This window comes from Fulmarus glacialis, unplaced genomic scaffold (assembly GCF_000690835.1).
Source record: "Fulmarus glacialis isolate BGI_N327 unplaced genomic scaffold, ASM69083v1 scaffold3839, whole genome shotgun sequence".
Classification (NCBI taxonomy): domain Eukaryota; kingdom Metazoa; phylum Chordata; class Aves; order Procellariiformes; family Procellariidae; genus Fulmarus; species Fulmarus glacialis.
In genome coordinates, this window is record NW_009235045.1 from 23,620 (window position 1) to 42,754 (window position 19,135).

Here is a 19,135-nt window from a genome sequence, read left to right on the forward strand (position 1 = left end):
CGAGCGTGCTGGGTGGGTGACGAGCTGCTGTGTTGAACAGTAAGGTGTGACTTGCAGTGCTGGGAAGGTTGGTGAGTTGGGGGTTTTTAATTGCTTAAAGATGTCACGTGCAAGTTACTGGACTGGCTGTGCTGAAACACACTGAAGTATTCTAGTAAAGTGCAAAATATCAGGCCAGGCTCACCCTGACCGCCTACCTTGTGAAAGGACTGCAGTTTATTTTCACCGTATCCAAAGTAAGATTCCCTTCATAGGAAAGTACGGGCGTCAAAAAAGTTGTTGGGAAGACGGAGAGTGGATTGCACTCGAGTTCAGGGCGGTCTCCAGTAGTGTCTGTAACCGGGCGTAGGTACACGGTGGCTTTGTCGGTGACGGGGTTGGCGATGTACTCGGAAACGGTCTGCGTGTGCTCCGGCACCTCCGCCGCTATCCTCTTGTAGAGGTCGGGAAGCTGCTGCTTGTAAACCTCTCCGTCTGCCGGGCCGGGCAGAGGCTCGTACTCCGGCCCCTCGTGCCCCGAGCCGCTCGCCAGCGGCCAGGCGTCGCTTCCCCGGAGCTTGTCCTGGAGGGCCAGGGGCTCGGCCTTCACCAAGGCTTCCTCTACCTCTGTTGTTTCGGGCTCTTCAAAGCTGCCGGCGCTGTGCAGGAACAGGCTGGAGGGCAAGCTGAGCTCGGCCTGCGGAGGGGCATGCGTGATAATTAATGACGTGATCGATATCCTGTGACCTCCCAGCCCTGCAGTGCAAGCATCCCTCCACGCAGCAGCTAGTACGGTGAAAAATGAAGGATCTCTGCATTGCTCTTGCATTTAATTCGCCCGATACATCCTACAGTCTAACGATACGAGAACAGAGCTTATCCACTATCAGAGATTGCTGGATTTGCTGCGTTAAGAGATCACTGACTTGCATGGCCCCATTCGCTTTTTCTTCTGGAGGTGGTGGGATTAGAAGCAAAAAAAAAAAAAAAAGTACAATTTACCTTCATAGACGTGTAGCTCTTAGCCCATGTAGCGTTAGCTGGGTCTGGAATGGCTTTGCTCTGCCACTGCGGCAAAAGTGCAGAGAGGAGCGAGTGTAATCTGCGGATTGAATAAGTGCAATTAAAAGCACGAATGCCGATACCTGCAGCGCTGACCTGGGACGTGTTGGTGCACGTGATTACCGAAGAGCTCGGGGTAATCGTGAATCTGCCTTAGCAGGGACCTGCGGAGTCCCCGGCCGGGTGGGGAGCACCTCGGTGCTGGCTGACGGGGGAACGCAGCGCTCGAGCAGAGGCGAATGCTGCCCAGCATCCCGCTCCTGCCAGCCCCTGCGCCTGCGAGGACTGACAGCAGCCCTGCGGGCAGAGCTCGCTGGGGACGGCCGCGAGCCCCAGCCCTGGAAAATCCTGCTGGGGATACGTGCGTGTTGCTCTAAAGGAAAACAGTTCTTAATCTCAGGGTTTAACTTCGCTCCCGGGTTAATTGCCAAGGATTGTACCTCTTCAGTTCTGTTTTGGCGGAAGCAGACCTTGGGCTCTAGGTTAAAAATTCACAATATGTATGAAATAAGGCTATGTTTTAAGCTCAGTGGGTGTTCTTATTATCATTTGTGTACTCTGAAACCTTTATTCAGAACAATCCTCGCTGTTCCCCAAAGTGTCCTGAAAGGACATGACCATCCTTTCTAATAACAATTCTGTGTTTTAGTGGAACATAACAGAGGGATCCACTCACACTTTTCTTGCCGGAGGCACAGAACAAATGCAGGCTGAGAGGATGAAGAAGCTGCAGGTAAGCACAACAGTCATCCAGTCCCCAGCACCTGAAATACAGAACACCCACCGTTCATCTTATTTAAAAAAAAAAAAAAAATTAAAAAATTTAAATACCCTAGTTCAAGTTGGACAACAGTCGTGGCCTGACCAGTGTTTGCACTCATAAAACATACTGACGATTTTTTGGTTCAAAATCGGGAATCTGGACGGACTGTTGGGGACAACAGTACTTTGTAACATAAAGGTGTCTACCAACGTCTCGAGGTACGCGGTCCCCGACCCAAACCATGCAATTGCTGATCTCCCTTCCAGTACTGAACCAAACATTGACAGAGGACACAAACTTGGGGTGGTGCACGCAGCAGGGGGGTGTTAAGAGGGAAAGACCTTACAAAATTCACTGCATCTTTCATAAACTGTCAGTGAGTGAACTGTTTCTCAGTGACTGCCTTGGCTTTCCTGTGCTTGCACTATCTGCTTCAAACGTAATTTTTGCAAATCCGGATTTTATACCAGGAAAACTTTGAACGTGTCCGGATTGCTTTGATTTCCTCTCCTGCTGACCTCCCTGGGTTTCTCCCGCGGTCCGTGGGAGAACCCTGCCTCCAGAGGAGCTGCGGGGATGAATTCCCCAACGTACGCAACTTGGGAGCTTAAAGTTGTTGTCGTGGCACGTTGCTGGGGAGGAAACGCAGCAAAACAAACTTTCTGGCAATACTTAAGCACAAATTTTATCAATTCCCTTCTCGGGGTTTAGCGATCGTTTGTCTTGTTCTGGGCTCGCCACAAATTTGATCAAAACCATCTGTCTTGCGGGACAGAAACCCTGATGGCTGCCGTTAGCTGCGGTCAGAAGTCTTTGGGAGAAGGTCTTGCTTTTGCATCCCCTGGGATGCCCGGGAACAGGGACCACGCACACGATGCTGTGCTCCTCGAGAAGGCTCCGAGGTCACGGCTGCTTTGGTGACCGCGGGACCAGAGAGCCACCGACCCACGGGAGATGTGGAGGTCAGCAGGACTTTCTGCATGGATACCTGTGCCGGAGCTTGAGGCACACAGATACCTGGGGGAGCAGCTCGAAGGGACCAAACCCTCCTTTCCCCCTTCCCAAGAAACCATCCTGCTGGCCGGCAACTACTGCGAAATGACACAGCTGACGTCTTGGCACAAAAACCAAAGAGCTTGAAGACAAAGAGATGCTGCATTTTAAAACTAGAGATCTTCAATGGTTAGAGGAGCGGGAAAAGCATTCCCAGTCTGTGGAAAACAGGGGGCCAAGAGCTAGGACCTCTCCTAGCCCCCCACCCCAGCAGAGACTCATACTTTCCAAGCAGAAGAGCTCGCTGTTGCCCCAGGGCCCCTCTCCAGCAGCCGTCGATGCCGTCATCCACAGGGCATAGTGCTCACCGGGCTGCAGGCCGGGGATGTACCGCGAGCGCTGGGCAGTCGCGTTGGAAATAGCTGGAAGGAAAAGGGGGAGAAGCAAATGAAGCACCTAGCGCACGTGTTTACTGCGTTTAACTTCAATGACCTGGGTTTCCAGTGCTTGGAGCACGGAGAGGTATTTGTTACTTTAATTAATTCCCTTTTCTATGTTACTGAGTCACTGGAAGGGCTATAAAAGACCTGATGCTATAGGGGTGACCTGTGCCATTGTAGAGGCTGCATACCCTGCCCTCTGACTACTGTTGCTTCATAAGTTAATGTTTCGATCTAAAGTGAGGTTTGTATGGTGGAACCATGAAACATCCCTTAAAAACAGTCGTGCAACTTCTGCATAAAGTTTAAAAAAAAAAAAAAAAAAGGCATTTCTTGGGTGGAAGCCTGGGAGTTACGCAGGGGGAGGGAGAGGAGAAAAGCCTGGGGGTGTGGGAGGGCGGCGGGTGCTGCCTGCCGAGTGGGGCCGAGTGCCTCGGGTGCGGAGTACGCGTTTGTTGGATGGGGCTTTCTTTTAGAAAGTCTGTTGTTTTACCCTGCCAATAATTGCAAAGGCCTGCAGTGGTTGTGACTTCAGAAGATAACTAATAGGGGGGGGGAAAAACCCAAAAAGAAAAAAAAGCGGGAGAAATGTGATAGTTCCACATTCAGAACAGCTTAGCACGATCTAACTCCAGGCTGGAAGCCCTGACCACGCGGTCCTGTCGATGGGCAGCTGTAGCAGAGGGAACCGACTCTCAGACTTATAGAATCATAGAATCATAGAATCATTATGGTTGGAAAAGACCTCTAAGATCATCAAGTCCAACCGTCAACCCAACACCACCATGCCCACTAAACCATGTCCCTAAGCGCCTCATCTACACGTCTTTTAAATACCTCCAGGGATGGTGACTCCACCACTGCCCTGGGCAGCCTGTTCCAAGGCCTCACCACTCTTTCAGTAAAGAAGTTTTTCCTAATGTCCAGTCTAAACCTCCCTTGGTGCAACTTGAGGCCATTTCCTCTCGTCCTATCGCTGGTTACTTGGGAGAAGAGACCAACCCCCACCTCGCTACAACCTCCTTTCAGGTAGTTGTAGAGCGCGATGAGGTCTCCCCTCAGCCTCCTCTTCTCCAGGCTGAACAGCCCCAGTTCCCTCAGCCGCTCCTCATCAGACTTGTGCTCCAGGCCCTTCACCAGCTCCGTTGCCCTTCTCTGGACACGCTCCAGCACCTCAATGTCCTTCTTGTCGTGAGGGGCCCAAAACTGAACACAGGATTCGAGGTGCGGCCTCACCAGGGCCGAGTACAGGGGCACGATCACCTCCCTGCTCCTGCTGGCCACACTAGTTCTGATACAGGCCAGGATGCCGTTGGCCTTCTTGGCCACCTGGGCACACTGCCGGCTCATGACTTGCTGCTAGCCCTCACGGCAGACCTGTGGCTCCCTGACCACACAGAGCTTTCTGCAGGTCTCTCTCTCTCCCACCCTCCCTCCTCCGCCCGCGGCACGTGCACGTCCCGTTGGTCTTCACCAGATACCTACCGTAGACCTCTGGGGCTTCCTCCCCGTCCTTCTTCTGCAGGTATATGTGGTACCCTGTGATGCAGCCCATTTGCTGGTGGGCAGGGATTTCTTCCCATGAAACCAAGACACCATTTGCCCGTGGTGTCGTATACATCTGGGGCCCGGCTGATGGTGCTGCAAAACATAAGACTGACTTTTAAAGCTGAACTTAAGCTAGCTTAAAAATACCTGGAAGAGTATTACTGTGGCTTACCTTTTGCTCTTGAGTATCCCCTAACTGATGCCGCTTGTCCAGCTCTGTCCCTATAGAGTGCAAATACGCTGATCTGATAGCAGACGTTATCTTTTATGTGCTCTAAATAAAGAAATTGAAAGTGGAGGGTTACTAGTTAAAATCTTTACAGTCATGGCTATTTACATTAGCCTCTTAAATCTGAATCTTCTGATTTATTAACACATCCTTCATAAAGAAGGAAAGAAATGCTGCTCTGTGATCTGCCATTCAGCTTGGCAGAACCTCGCTGTGCAGAAAGCAAGCGACGCTAGCGCTCGGCAGGGAGAAATCTTTTGTTTCCGCAGGGAGCAACCGCTGCCGGCAGCCCTGTCCCCTCCAAGGGAAGCCCGGGACCGCGTTTTGTGCCCCAGGTAAAGGGAGGAGGTGAATAGCTGTTACCCGGCTTGGTGCTCTAGGACGTGAGGAGCAGGTTTGGCTCTGTGGGAGGTGACCCGGGGGGCACGGGAGTCTCGCACCCTGTTGCCTCCCCGTGACTTCACGTGAGCATCCTCCTCGGGGCCGCTCCCGCGGGGTACGGGAGGTCGGCAGGAGCTCGTTCCTCTCCTTTCCAAAGCAGCGCACGAAGCGATGGCCTGAATACGCTGCTTTTTCCAGCTCATTCGGGAGTGGGGATGTAAACGCCTCGGCGGCACAGCACCGGGACAGAGGGGAGGAAAGACTAACGAGGGTAACGCCGGCTGTCACCCCGTTGTAACTTCATAGCTATCCGATGTGCAGAACACTGACACATCGTACTGGTTGGGATTAGTAACCAATAATTAGCAGAAAGGAAATAGTCTTTTCTTAAGCCTTTGATCTTTTGTACCTCTAGCTGGCTTGTTTCATTTTGGAGGGACTGGGGTTTTTTAAGAGACATTTTACTTATCAGATATAAATCTCAGCTGAGAGCGACTGTGGAACTGAGCCCAGAGCAGCCGCGGATTTACTTTTTTTTTTTCATCCCATACAAAAAGCTTTCAATGCCGTCATTTCTTATGCTGAATTAGTAAAAATTAGACTTGTTCCTTAAAAAGCTTTGAAAATAAAACGGTACCTCAGTAACATCCTACCTCGCGCGGTCGTTACCTGCTATCACGGCGGACAGGTTGGAGGCTGGAAGCTTTACCCAGGCTGGACGGGGCTCCGGGCGCGTGTTCCTCTGGGTGTCTGCCCACTCCACTACGTATCCGCTGATGGACGCAGTCGACCTGACGGGCGGATTCCAGCTGACGAGGATGCTGCTATTTCCCATGGCTGCGGCAGAGACTTTCTGAGGAGGAGGTAGGTCTTGCAGGGGAGAAAGAACAAGCAAACAGACACCGTCAGCACAAACTCGCCTTAACGTCAGGCGGACTCGGTAAGTTTGATATATGGCATTTACTGGGCCTCGTCCCGTCTGGCACTGTGCAACGTATAAAAATAAACTGCCATTGAAAGTTTAAGCTGCTCCTCTGATAGAGCCACAAACACGTCATCTCCACGGGACCAAAGCTCTTGCTTTCACAGCTAGAGCCGGGTTACTTTTTCCTGCAGGAGGAAAGGTTGGGGAAGTCGCCCATTTTTCACCTGTAGCATAAAACCAGCGTCTTTTCCCAACTGCTTTTCTAACAAATACAATTGAACTGAGCCCACGAAGCGGTTCTTGTCTTACTGCCTCCAAACAATCATATACCGGTGATATTTCTGCACCAACCCTCTCTCCGCCTAATGAAGGGGCTCGTGTAATCAATGCAGCCTGCGAGCCGAGGAGCTGTGCATCTGCCTCCGGAGGAGGGCGAGCACCCCGCCCGTGTTCGATGCAGCACTGGGAAAAGGTGAAATACTTGCTGGTTCTGTCACTGTTTTACTGACGTTACACCAGGACAAGTGCAAATAGGGAACTGCCTCTTTGAACAAACCCCCCGAGACCGCGAGGCTCCGTCGTGCCTGGTACCGGCACCGGAAACTCGGGGCCGGGTGAGTTCGGGGAACGCTGATTAATTTTGCTGCGCGGGTACAGCAGCGTGCAATTTCACAGGAGATAAAGCTTCCCTTCACCATCACCTTCCCTTCAGTCCCGCCGCCTCTCTCATGTGAAAAAAAAAAAACCAACCCTTGTTGGTTTGTTTTTTTTTTTTTTTTGGCGTGGTTAATTTTCTGCTGTGTCAGGTCCCTGGATGGCTGGCGGCGTGGCTCACGCCTGTGTCGGCAGGAGGGGTTGAGGTGAAATTACAGCGGTACCAATGCAGGGCGACTTCACGGGTCACGAAACTGCACCCCTGACCACACTGAAAACTGGATCTGCAGATCCCTGAAGATTCCTTGAGATGGACCTTGATGAGCACAAGGCGGTGGGACCTGAACGCTTCCATGGTGCGTAGCAGCACTGGTGGTATTCCCGGTGGTCCGGACCCAGCAGAAGCCCTTACCCTGGATGCCCAGGTCGGTCACGACGGATGCAGGGGGGGACCTGCCCCTTGAGTTCTCGGCGGTGACCGTTATCTTGTAGTCCCCCCTCGGCGTGACTCTGGCGTGGCTGGTTTGGGTGGTAAGGTGTGCTTCTGCTGCCGCGGGGCTCCGCTGGGCCAGGGCTTCGAAGGTCACTGCGTACCGCAGGATTCTTCCTCTCGCCTCCGACTCGCTCAAAGCCTGCGAGGAAAGTGCATTCGTTACTCTCTGATGATGATGATGATGAGCAAAGGCTGCAGAAAGCTGACGGTACCAAAGCAGGGTGCCCGGGAAGGCTTCAGACCTGCTCATGGAGGAAGGTGTGGTTGACCATTTGCGAACCCAATATTTCAGCTGCTTTTAAACGAACCGACGACCACGAAAGGGATCTTTGTGTCAGACCTACAAGCCCTCCTGAGCGAGGCTTTAGCAAGCCCCACGGTTTGCCCCCCCGGCGCTGGGATTCCCGGGATGGCTTCGGAGCATCTCCCTAAGCAGATGCTCAAGCTGCCCCACTTAAGTGAGGAACTTTCACTTAAAGGTAATTTTTTTCTCTTCCTTTTCTGCTCTAATAGTAAAGAGGTTATTTACAGCGACAGCGTTACTTGCTGGACTATGGCACATACCTACTAACGTTCTTTGGTAACCGATTATCAGTTTTTACTTTCTTCTCTTCTAAAAGCCGGAGGAAACAAGCAGTGCTACAGAGATTGCTCGCTCACTTGTTGAGACTGCTTTCTTCCGGAATACTTCTATTTTTTTTTTTTAAATTAACTTAAGATCTGTTGGCCTGAAGTACAGCTAATGCATTTTAAAGGCAGCATAGTTTCCCCATCAGTACCAGCCTAAGAATACGTGTTCATAAGTGACCGCACACTTCTATTGCTAAAAACATAGTGGTTTTTTTCAAAGAAAGCTAGCGTCCTTGCTGCAGAATTTCCCTTCTCCACCGTGATTTTGCACATCTGTGTAAAACCTGTGCCATGTTACAGCCTATTCTGATTTTTCCCTTGCTTTTGCTGCTGCCCAGCCCCATGACCCATGCTCTCCACTCCCAAGCCTTATCCCAGCTCTGTCACCACTCCGCTCTTGGGAATCCATGGCATCTAGCCACATGAAATGAGTTAATTCCCCAACGGGAGGGCCAAGAGTGTGCATTTCCCTGAGAGTATCTCTTAAGGCTGCATATCTTTTTTTGTTTCTTATTTATTTTTCCTGTTTAATTCCAGTTTAGTGAAGCTCTCTTGCTGCTGTTGATTTTCCAAGCCGCGGTACAGCTGGGGACGGGGAAACACGCAGCCCCCTCCTGCCTTGGGTCTGACTTCAAGCCACGCTTTTCACAAGGGGAAAAAAGCGTATTAACTACAGAGCTGGATTTGTAAAAACGAGCCATTTTTGATTTGGGGAAAATCCTGATTTTTACTTCAAGCCACGCTAAAGAATTATTTAAATTCAACCACTTAGAACATGCATCTCTGAAAAGCCAGTCGGTGCCGTCCCGTGTAACACCTCGCGCTGGTTTTTCCACCCCGGGTGTCTGCAGCTGTACTGTCGGTTTCTGAGTTTCCTGCAGTTCCTACCCAGTGAGCTCATTTGTTTGGCTGGTTTTTTTGTCATAACACAACAAAAAAAAGGAAGAGGGGAAAAAAACACTTTTAAAAATAGGAAAATGTTTGCAGTTTTACAATCACTTTGGCGGTGGCTCGGGACAAATGCAGTGCTGAAACCGCTCTGAAAGCCTGCTGAAATTAAATTGGTGATCCTTTCTTTGGTATTAGCAAACGTGAAAACCTATAACGGTAGCACGTTGTACTGAGTCTGAGTCTTTTGCTTTGTAGCTGTCGTGAAGACTATAAAAGCAATGTATTGCACCCATTTTATGAATGATGCCGCAGGGAGTCTGCTTCGACACAGAAAGCATCGCCAGCTCGCTATTGCAAGGTAAAGGTCTTAAAGTTAAATGTCTTAAAGCCACGACGGCTGGAGTCACATAATCACATGAGATTTTTCTGCTTTCACTTACAGCGTGGTGCTGCTTGCTGTGGGGAGAAGGTCGAGCAGTAATTGGAAGGTTATCTAGAGATTGCAGACTGGAAGTCAAAGATAATTTATGCTTTAAAAAAAAAAATCATCTTACTGGCTTTGAAATAAAACCACCATAGCAAAACGCCTCACAATCCAAAAATTCCTCTTGGACCTGGCTTTAAGTGTTGGGCAGGTAATAGCGGAGGAACTCAGCACCCGGCCCCGGTGACAGGGCTTGGTTTCATGGGGAATGTTGGTATCGCAGACCTGGCGTAAGCCTTTTCCCCTGAGCTGGATGGTCACATACGGTAACGTGGAATTTTTACCTTACAGCTGGGTTTTAATTTGAATTCTTTTTGAAATTTCCCTTGCAGGGTCTCAGGCCCCAGCTCACAGATCCAAGCAACTAACTTTTTTTGACTCTGTGTTTGTCCAACTTCAGATCTGCAGCTCTATTATTAACAAACCCTTTTGCACGTGGTTTGCCCATCACCTGCTTCACACCTCTAGAGAAAACCAGTTTCTTCCTGCTGGTGCTGCATGACAAAAGCGTCGACCGACCGTCCATCCAGACAGCAGCCACATGGACGGGACCCTTCCAGTTGCGCAAACTACATCCAGCTCTTACATATTTTAGAGTTTGGTCACCTTAAAGGGCTATTACAATAAATCGCCTCTTCTGCCTCCCCAATTCTTCATTGCTCTGTTCTTCATGTAAGCGAAGCAGGGCAGGAACACCTCGGAAGGAAGCTCATATCCAAAAGCGGACGCAGAAGGTGTGTGCACATGGAGAACGTGGGGCATGGTGTCCTCCTGGCCTCCCTGAACTCCTGCCTGACCACGTATGGCAACCACGGCAAAGAACGACGAGGCAGAGGACGAGGAGAGGGAGATATTCATTAGAAAACAAATTAGGAAGTCTGTAAGGTTGTTATCTGTGCCTTTAGATACATCATCGGGGACCCAGGTCGCCTTGTGGAAAGGGGGAGGGAACGTGTATCTGTGAAAGGGGGTCACTGAGCTGCGGTACCTCCACTTCTCTTCGCTGACGTGATGTGCTGGGAACGTGTTGTACTTCCAGCACGACAGAAAGTTTGGGGAACCGTAGAAGGGAAATTGTAGGTGGAAAAGAGTTGCTGAATCTCCCGGGGGAAGCAAGCCTTGGGTAGCAGAGCTGGTCCGTGTCCCTGTCCCTGGTAAAAGCCCCATGCCCTCCTTGGGTTCAGTCCTTTCTGCGAACACAAAAACCAGAGTTCCCCCCATCTGCCCAGGCTCCACTTAACTTACCTTCCAAAAAAGAGAGATGTTCTGCCGTTGAGAGTCCACGTCCTGCTGCCGGTACCAGATGTCCAGGAGCCCGGTCGGCACTGGGGTGGGAGGAGAAGGTGAGCAGCATTACTGGCTGTGTTTTGAAGGAAGAAGACATTGGGTAGGCAAAGGAGGTAAAAATCCTGAGACAATTAAAATTTCAGATTTAAAACGTCCCTGAAATGAAGCAATAGGTAATAGCCTGTATTTGCTGTTGCAGCTGGAGTTCAGCTGCGTTGATGACTGCCCACGTGATGGTACTCATGAAGAGAACAAGCCGTAATCCCAAGAGAGGGTTTTGCTCTGCTGGTGACTTTGTCCCGCACTCGGTAATCAGGATGGCTCCCAAGGAAGCCCACGCGTCAAAGTGACAGTATTAGCTCTCGTCTTTGCATAAAAGTTGAGGCTAGTTAAGGTCCTTGGGGTTGGCTACATCAACCCGAAAACAACGGACAGCTTCAGGTGGTAGGGTTTGTAGGATCGGCAGGATTTCACGGTTTGGTTCTCGGCCATAAATATCTTTAACAGCTAGCTGGGTAGGACGATTCCCCTCACAGTCACAGAGTGACTGGAAACCCTTGATGTTTTGAATAAACCTTCCAAAATAACACTAAAGCAAACTTCTGGCTGCAGAAACTGGTGAACAATGTGCTCTGACAGTTCAGAAGCAGATAAAGACACGTAAAGAAAGCCAAAGTGACCAAAGATAACGAAGTTTGGTTCCTCACGGTCCCTCACCAAAATAAACCCATCAAATTCAAATAATAACTGCTACTAACAGCAGGCAGCTGTTGGACAATCCCAGCTAGAATGGGGCTGCCTGCTATTTGCTAAATTCAAAGACAGAAAAAATCCTCAATGCCAGCAATGTTAAGAGCTATTCGTCCTGTATTAACTGCAAAGAGTGACTGGAATAGAAACAAGAAGAAGGACCGACGAAATAAAACCAGAGCACACTCGCTGTGAGCGAGGGAGGAAGGGGCAAGCTCAAAGAAGGGAAAAATAAAATATGGGATTGGATCTGTTGGACTCCAGCCCAGATTTTAAAGTTCATTTCACATGTGAACCACACAAATCAGCTGGGGGGGGGAAAAAAAGCTCACTTACGAGCAGTGCTTGCATAAAGCAAATTTTGTGGCAGGTCAGAGGAAGAGGAAAAAACTTAGCTCGTTGAAAAGGTACACTCCTGCATTTGCAAAAGGCTGAAGTCATGTGTAGAACTTCAGCTCCTTCAAAGAAAGGCAACCGTGGTGTTCCCAGAGCTCCTCGCCTGCAACCTCCCCTTGCTGTCACCTAGACTGAGGACAGAAAATGCCAAAAAGATTCTCGTTTTGTGGCATGGGCTGGGTAGAGGAGCGATGACCACAAATGCAGTAGCAAGCCAGGGTGCATCGAGAAGGTTGAGAAAACTGGTGAGAGGAAGGTGGGGGAGGGAAGGAAAAGTTCACACCTTCTGCATCAATCAATGCTTCTTACAGAAACTGATGCTGTCAGTAGTGGTAAATAGCGTGAGTAATAACGGCGCTGGCCTGAGGAGCTTATAGTAATTCACAAAAAAGAGCAGCGAAAGCCAAGTAGGAGATGAAAGGAGGGGGTGCCAAAGCAGCCGACACGTCTTTGGTGAAACGCAAACTTCTGAGAAGGTTTCTTCTCTCGTAAGAACTGAAAGTTTTGCAGCATGTGAGTTCGTGCGGTTCAGGGTGAAGGCAGGCGGCAGGTACACGAGCCCGCGGCCAGCCCAAGGCGGCCAATGTTTGAGTTGGCAGAAATTAATAAGATTGCCCTCAGGACGGTGCTGCGTGTCCCTGGAGTCTGCTGTGCCGTCCTCTGGAGCAGAAACGTTCTTTGCTCACCTAATTCCTGGTGGGATCTCTCTCTCTCCCGAATGCCTGGCCAGGTTCTGCTCTGCTGAAGCTGCCCAGGTCTGCAGGGACTCCACGGCGTGGTGGAGCCTGGGGAGGCTCCGGCTGAAAGAACTTCTCTACTTGGGAAAAGATGACTTGGCAAAATTTAAACTGGTCTGCTAAAACCTGCCAGCATCAGCAGAACTGAGAGAGTCCAGGCAATTTCCTGGCCAATTCGCCCAACTTCTCAGCAAATTGTTGGGTGAACGCAAGGACCCAGAGCGTGTCACCCGAGCTGTGGTTCATCAGCACCTGAGGGGGACATAGCAGTCAGCCCGACCTGAGTACGGGCGTGTTGCAGGAATTCAGTAAAGTGCTTAGATATGAGCCAATACAGAATATTTTTCTGTCCCCAGCTAAGCTGCACAACTGTCTCTGCCTTTTCCAGATGTGCCACGATGGCTCCGGGCAACGCGGAGAAAATTCCTCCAACCTTCAACAATGTCAAATGAAAATATCCTTCAGACCTTCCGAGTGAACTCTTGAAATTCCTGTTTTGCAAGAAATCCCAACAGCTTCATTTTTTGTTCATCAAAAAAGCAATTTTGCACAGAAGTTACTTCCCTGTTGGCTCTGTGTCTGCATCTACAGAGGCTCTGCAAAGCAACCAGCAAAAACCCGGCAGCGTTTTGACTTCGTTAGCTGAGGTCTCCACTTGTACGCAGAGGTTAGACCCAGGCTTGGGGCAGGAGGGGCCATCGCGTGTTACCTGCTTCTGGAGTCCGGGTTTGGTACGCCCGCCAGTTGCTCCACAGTCCTCGCTCGGGGTGAATTTTACAGCTGACCTGAAATTCGTAGCCTGTGTGAGGCTCCAGACCATAAAGACTGCGCTTCTCACTGTTTAAGCTTTCAACCTTTAATGGAGATAAAGGACATATAATGTTAAACTCAGGAGGAAATGAAGGTTGAAGGCAGTGACGGGCTGAATTACTAATGCCCAAAGGAAGCCCAGCCAGCCAAAACAAGTCTTTAAAAAACAATAGGGAAAACCCTGATCTGAGGCGACTTTAATAACTCCAAGAAGGATGCAATGAATCATCAGGCTTCAGTTCGTCATCAGAAAAATCCCTCACGTAATTATGTGAAGATAACAAATTTTCTGTTCTCGTGTTTTACTCAACTTCAAGCAATACATTTATTTTACCACTTAAAATAAAAGCAGAGATTTCCAAACAGCATTAGGGAAGGCGCAAACGTTTGGAAATTGCACGCCTGTAGCTGTGAGCTACAATGAGCAGAAACGACCATATTCCAATAAATGGCGGGTCAGACGTAAGCTCTGATTCTTCAGTGCATCATACAGACGCTTGAGATACGGGGAACTGTTCATGCACACAGTTTTTTACAGGATCAGTGTTTTACCTTCATTCAGTTTTAGATCAATGATAATTTTTGACCAGTAACCAGTAGTTTTTCTTGAATAGGGTGTTAGAGAGCAGAGAGAGGCAAATTTGGGCAAACTGATTCCAGTAAGAAATACCAATATTAAAGCAACCTCCGAGAATCATAATTTCCTTCACTCTCCAGAAGAGGATTACCGTGCTCCAGGTGGGCCTGCTGAGTGGCCGGTATCTCAGCCTGCAGTGCTGCGCTGGCGCTTCATCGTGCCAAGAAAAGGTGCAGCTGGTTGCAGAAGAATTTTCAAATTCCACTGAAAAGTCGGGAGGCTGTGGTTTCACTAGCAGCAAGAACAGAAACAAGCAAACAGCGCTCAGATACGCAGCACGGCTCGGGACGGGGGGGTTACATGGAAAACAGAATTACTGGTTTAGGCTGGATGGATGCTTTTTCTCAGAGGGTTAAACGAGAAAGCGCTCCAAGTCTTTCGAAAGGGCTGGGACTAACTGAAAGGCAATAAGTAATGCGTTTACCTATGTCTATTAGCATGAACACGAGCGGCTGTGAAAAAGCACTTCCTAGCTCATTGGAGGCGGCAACCACAACGGTGTAAGTAGAGTCAAAATTCAACGTGCCCAGAGCCAGCGAGCCAAACTTCTTATTCAGACTTTCTTCTGAAACACAGAAGACATCCGTCCCATTTGATAGCCTGGAACAGAAGGAAAATGCTTGCGTCGTACTCTTCTGTACAGCGAGAAAGTTAAACCCCGGGTGCTCGGGGCACGGCTCCCGTCCCCGTACGGTCGTGCTGCTCTGGGTCCCTGGAGGCTGCGGCTTCCCTGCAGGTCAGCGCTCCGGGAGGACCACCGCACCGAAGGCCGGGGTGGCCATCCGCTCCTTGAGAGACGTGCCCGCTTACGTACAGCGGTGACAGCAAACACTCCTCCAGCTCGGTCGGTGTAAAGGTGTTACACTGCTTTTGGGGGTTAATTGCGGGCAAAGGAAATACTCCCGGATTTCCACTGAGCTGCAAGTATGTGAGTAGGTTCTTTTTAATAGTACAACGGTTACCTAATATTGGCTACCTAATATTTCTCTGTGAATGAGCATAGGTGTTGGCACACAGAATTTGGGGGATGATAGATTTTGCTTTTTTCTGTTTTTTTGTTTTTTACATAAGTTAGTGATTAAAAATGTAATTTATCTGCAGTTTAATGGTCAGACCGCATGAATTCAAACATAGCCTTTAATTCTCAATCTGTCGTTCAGCCCATTGCCTTGGGTTACTCATTTAGCTACTCTGTGTATTTTCTTCCACCTGAATCAGAGATGTTTATATCACGTTGCTTCAGGCTGACCTTTTGTATTTTGTAGTATACTTAATAACTTACTAGCAAGCACTGCTATATCTCTATGGACCGTTACAACACTTGCAGGACTGGTTATCCATACTTCCCTACCCTTCTGCACGTTACCCGTATATTCTCCTTCTGCTTAGACAGCAGTGATCTACAAGCTACTAAGAAAGTTGCTGCTACCTTGGCCAACAGAAGCAGGTGAAGAAGAAGAAGCAGGTGAAGAAGAAGAAGCAGGTGAAGAAGAAGAAGAAGGTGAAGAAGAGTGAGCCTTGCAGGGCACGGAGATGATCAACATGCAGCACCTTGGAAACAAATGGGGAGTAGTTCAGCCTACCCAGAGGTTTGCAAAGGGCAAAATTAATTCCTTCTACCCAGATGTTTGCTTGAATAGAGGTTTTTAATAAGGTTCCTCCTGTGCTTGGTCAGGTCTCCTAACAGGCCTTGATGGGCTCTAGGGAGCCTTTGCTCCTTCCCCACAGTTTGCTGCAGAAGTCTCCACAAGCTTTCTCAGGGGAGGCTCAGCAAAACCAGAGGGAGCAAGAATACAGGCTGGGTCTAAAATGGGAAGCAAAAATAACACATTTCCAAGCGAAGTCCCTCTCCATCTCCTTAGCTAAACTCCAGGACAGAGTGAGCGGCTCCATTTGGAGGATTTCTGGTGCAGGCACTGCTAACCACAGGATCACTAAATAGAGGAGATCCACCATGGGAAAGCAGCAGGTTTGAGCAGCTGTTTTCAGACCACTTCCACTACTAACCTTCCCTTTCCAAAAGGGAGCCGTGTCTTGGCACAGCCTCTCTACCTGCTGAAGCCAGAAGGAGCCAAACCGCTGCGGTGCAGCACCCACAAATGTGAACAGAAAAGGGGCTTTAACTGCTCCGGTTGGCTTCTGTGATCACAGCAGCCTTGGATTGACTTATTCATAAGCCAAGTCTTTCGTGTGCTTTGGTAAGGGTAAATCGTCACTAAACGGTGTGGGGAAAAAAAAAAGCTTTAAGATACAATTGTATGAAAGAACCTACCTCCCTGTGTTACTTACTGTATCGCATATGTAGTGTTGATGTACGTGAGCCTTCCTTTCTCCCAGGTGCAGGTGGGATGGCCGTCTGTCCCGTGCTGGATACACGACACATTTCTTGGCTCATCTGGAGGATCTTAAACAGATTAATCTTATCAGTCTTCCTTAAAGATGATGATAGGAGACATTTTAAGAAATGGTAGGTTTGGCTTTTTGATTGTTTTGGGGTTTTTAAAGAATTTATAGACAAAATGTGCGGGCTAATAATTTTTATGTGTGAAAACAGCTGAGCCTGTGATCTCTGCAGCCTGTTGAGACCTCTGACACTTGAGCGAAACCCCAGTGACTTTCCACGGGTACCAGATGAATACAAGTGCTTAACAGCCTCCCGGACTGGGCACCAAAAGCTTTGCTTGAAGAAATCAACCATTATTCTTTTTTTTTTTAAAAAAAAGCAGCACTGATACAGCAGACAACTGTTGCAGCAGCATCAGCTCATCAGGTTAGAAGAAAATCCAAAATTTCCTTAGAATTTTTCTTGCAAGTCCCCCGTGTCCTGGAGAGACTGGTGGGTGTCAGGGGTAGAAGAGGAGGGAGTACGATATTTGTTCTGAGCAGGCAGTTTTATTTAGCATCTCTCCATTTATCAAAAATGGAGTTGCACAGTTCCAGCCAGAAATATTTTAAATAGAAAGAGCCAATAAAGCACAGCACCTTTTCTGGAAAAAGGCCACCCACTGCCCGTTTCTAACACACGTCTCAGAGGTACCACAGGGAACGTTTAAGAACAAGGAATAATTAAATTCTCCTTACTTCCAGATTCTATATCGATTCCACAAATGAGTTTTTTCTTGTATTCACAAACTATTTTGCACGTAAACACGTGTTTGCCATATGTATGGACTAGAAACTTAGTGCTTACTGAACTGCCGTAATTGCTAATTAGTTCAGAGCTGTTAAAGAAAATAGCTATCCTGCATTGCTTAGCGTGTTGTAGGGGTTTCAGCTGGCATGAGAGGGTGATACTGGTTCCGGGCTGGACATGAGAGGCCGTGTTAGCGGTCATATTCCCTTTGTCACAGGTTTCTGCAGTGCCACGGGGAAGTTTGCTGGCAGTCACGTTCCCTCTACTGCAGGCTTCTGCAACAGAATGGGAAAACGAACCTTTAACACGAATACGTCACTTATCTCGTACAACACGCTGCGCTCGAGGAAGAGAGTCTCCCCGGATTTATAATGCAAGAATTCCTGCCTCTGCATGGCAGCTCACGGGATATTGCTGTGCCCAGTCTTCACCCATCTGATTAATTTGCTGGCAGAGCCCGGGACACTTGTGCTGGGGGCAAACACGCCGAGCAGCAGCGGGAGGTAAGGGAAAATGCTGGAGCACCCTTTCTCCTTACTTGTGAGCTCTGAAAGTCGTCGTGGAAGCTAACTGCAGAGATGCGTTCCCACGTAACCAACAGCTCTGCCTTCAACTAAACCAAATAACCTCCCTGCACAACTCGTTAGCGACTACTTGCTATATACTGCACACACAAACGGAACAGGCTTGCAGCGCCAATTATGCATGCCAATGCCTGAGGGTATATGATTCTATATTTGCCTCTTTTGCTGAGAGCCGAGGCCGTTCCCCCGCCCGCGGTGGCTCCCAGCCGCGCGGCCAGCGTGCGGAGCCCTGCCAGACCAGGCGCGGCTGCCCACAGCCTGCCCAGACCATCAAGGTCATTGCCGTGGCGAGTGGGAGGACACTCAGCAGTAGCAGCGGACCAAGGAGTTCCTAAGGAAATTACAGTATAAACCTAATCAAGCATCAATTTTCGCTCTCTTTAATAAGAAAGATGTTTACTAGTATGCCACACAGAAGCTGGAAAAAAACCTTAATGAGCCTGAGTGCTTCTTTTAAGTGATAATTGCTATGTAGGGGGGAAAAAAAAACATCTTACCTGCTGTGAAGTGCAGCAACAACCAAATTGCTGCGGGCACAATCCATGCAAATAGCATTTTGCTCCCTATAGAGAAATGAATTCCTTTTACCAGTTCCTAAAAAGTGGGAAAATCATTTACAGATATTTGTATTTTACTATTTTACAACTTCAGAAAATCCAGAATGCTTGTTTCATGAGACCTTTCTAATTAACATTCTCTGCTAACGCGGCTAAGTTGTGAGTCTGGAGACCCTGCCATAAGCAGCAGCTGATTTTCAGACGGTTCTCCCTAGAGAGAGGCACGAGAGCTAGGGGAATGGCAGAATTATGGGTACTTTAAAACTCTGTGATTTAAAACCAGACAACTCTGTGCTTTAGAAAAAGAAATATTTGCTCCCTTCCCCCAGAACCAAAACTCGTACTGTGAAGGACGACAAGAACAAACCGTCCGTACCCCTCATGCTCTTTCTCCCCAGGGTATGGTTTATATGCCACGCTCCGGCACAGCCCACGCTCGCCCGAAATCCTGCCCCCTCTTTTGAATGGAGCCCCATTTATGTACCCCATGAGGACCCTCGTGGGCTCTCCAGCAGGCCTGTGCTCAGACCGTGCCCAGAGGACCCCAAATCCACGTGAAGTGACCTCATCCCGGATGACTAACACAGTCTCGAGATTCCCAGACCTGAGTATAACTCATAAAATTTTGGCTAAGACCTTGGGAACTAGCAATCTTACAATGCCTTTAGACTGCTTTCCAGAAGGAAAGCCATCCCACACAGCTTTTTTATGGCTATTTAACTCTACCCCACCAGACGAAGCCGCAGACACAGGCAGTAAGCGCGCTGTTAAC

The 19,135-nt window shown here is 49.0% G+C and overlaps 1 protein-coding gene across 1 annotated transcript; it reads right to left on the reverse strand.

Moving 5' to 3' along the window:
• Positions 1-114: 114 nt before the first annotated feature.
• On the reverse strand, positions 115-18,932 carry LOC104082638 (interleukin-12 receptor subunit beta-2-like). The gene is given in 18 exon segments (XM_009585839.1): positions 115-182; positions 185-208; positions 211-676; positions 982-1,081; positions 1,718-1,805; positions 3,082-3,219; positions 4,723-4,878; positions 4,958-5,059; positions 6,065-6,265; positions 7,387-7,606; positions 10,718-10,797; positions 13,352-13,496; positions 14,181-14,320; positions 14,514-14,689; positions 16,379-16,493; positions 17,171-17,497; positions 17,964-18,137; positions 18,848-18,932. Coding segments are annotated over 18 exon segments (2,805 nt in total).
• Positions 18,933-19,135: the final 203 nt, after the last annotated feature.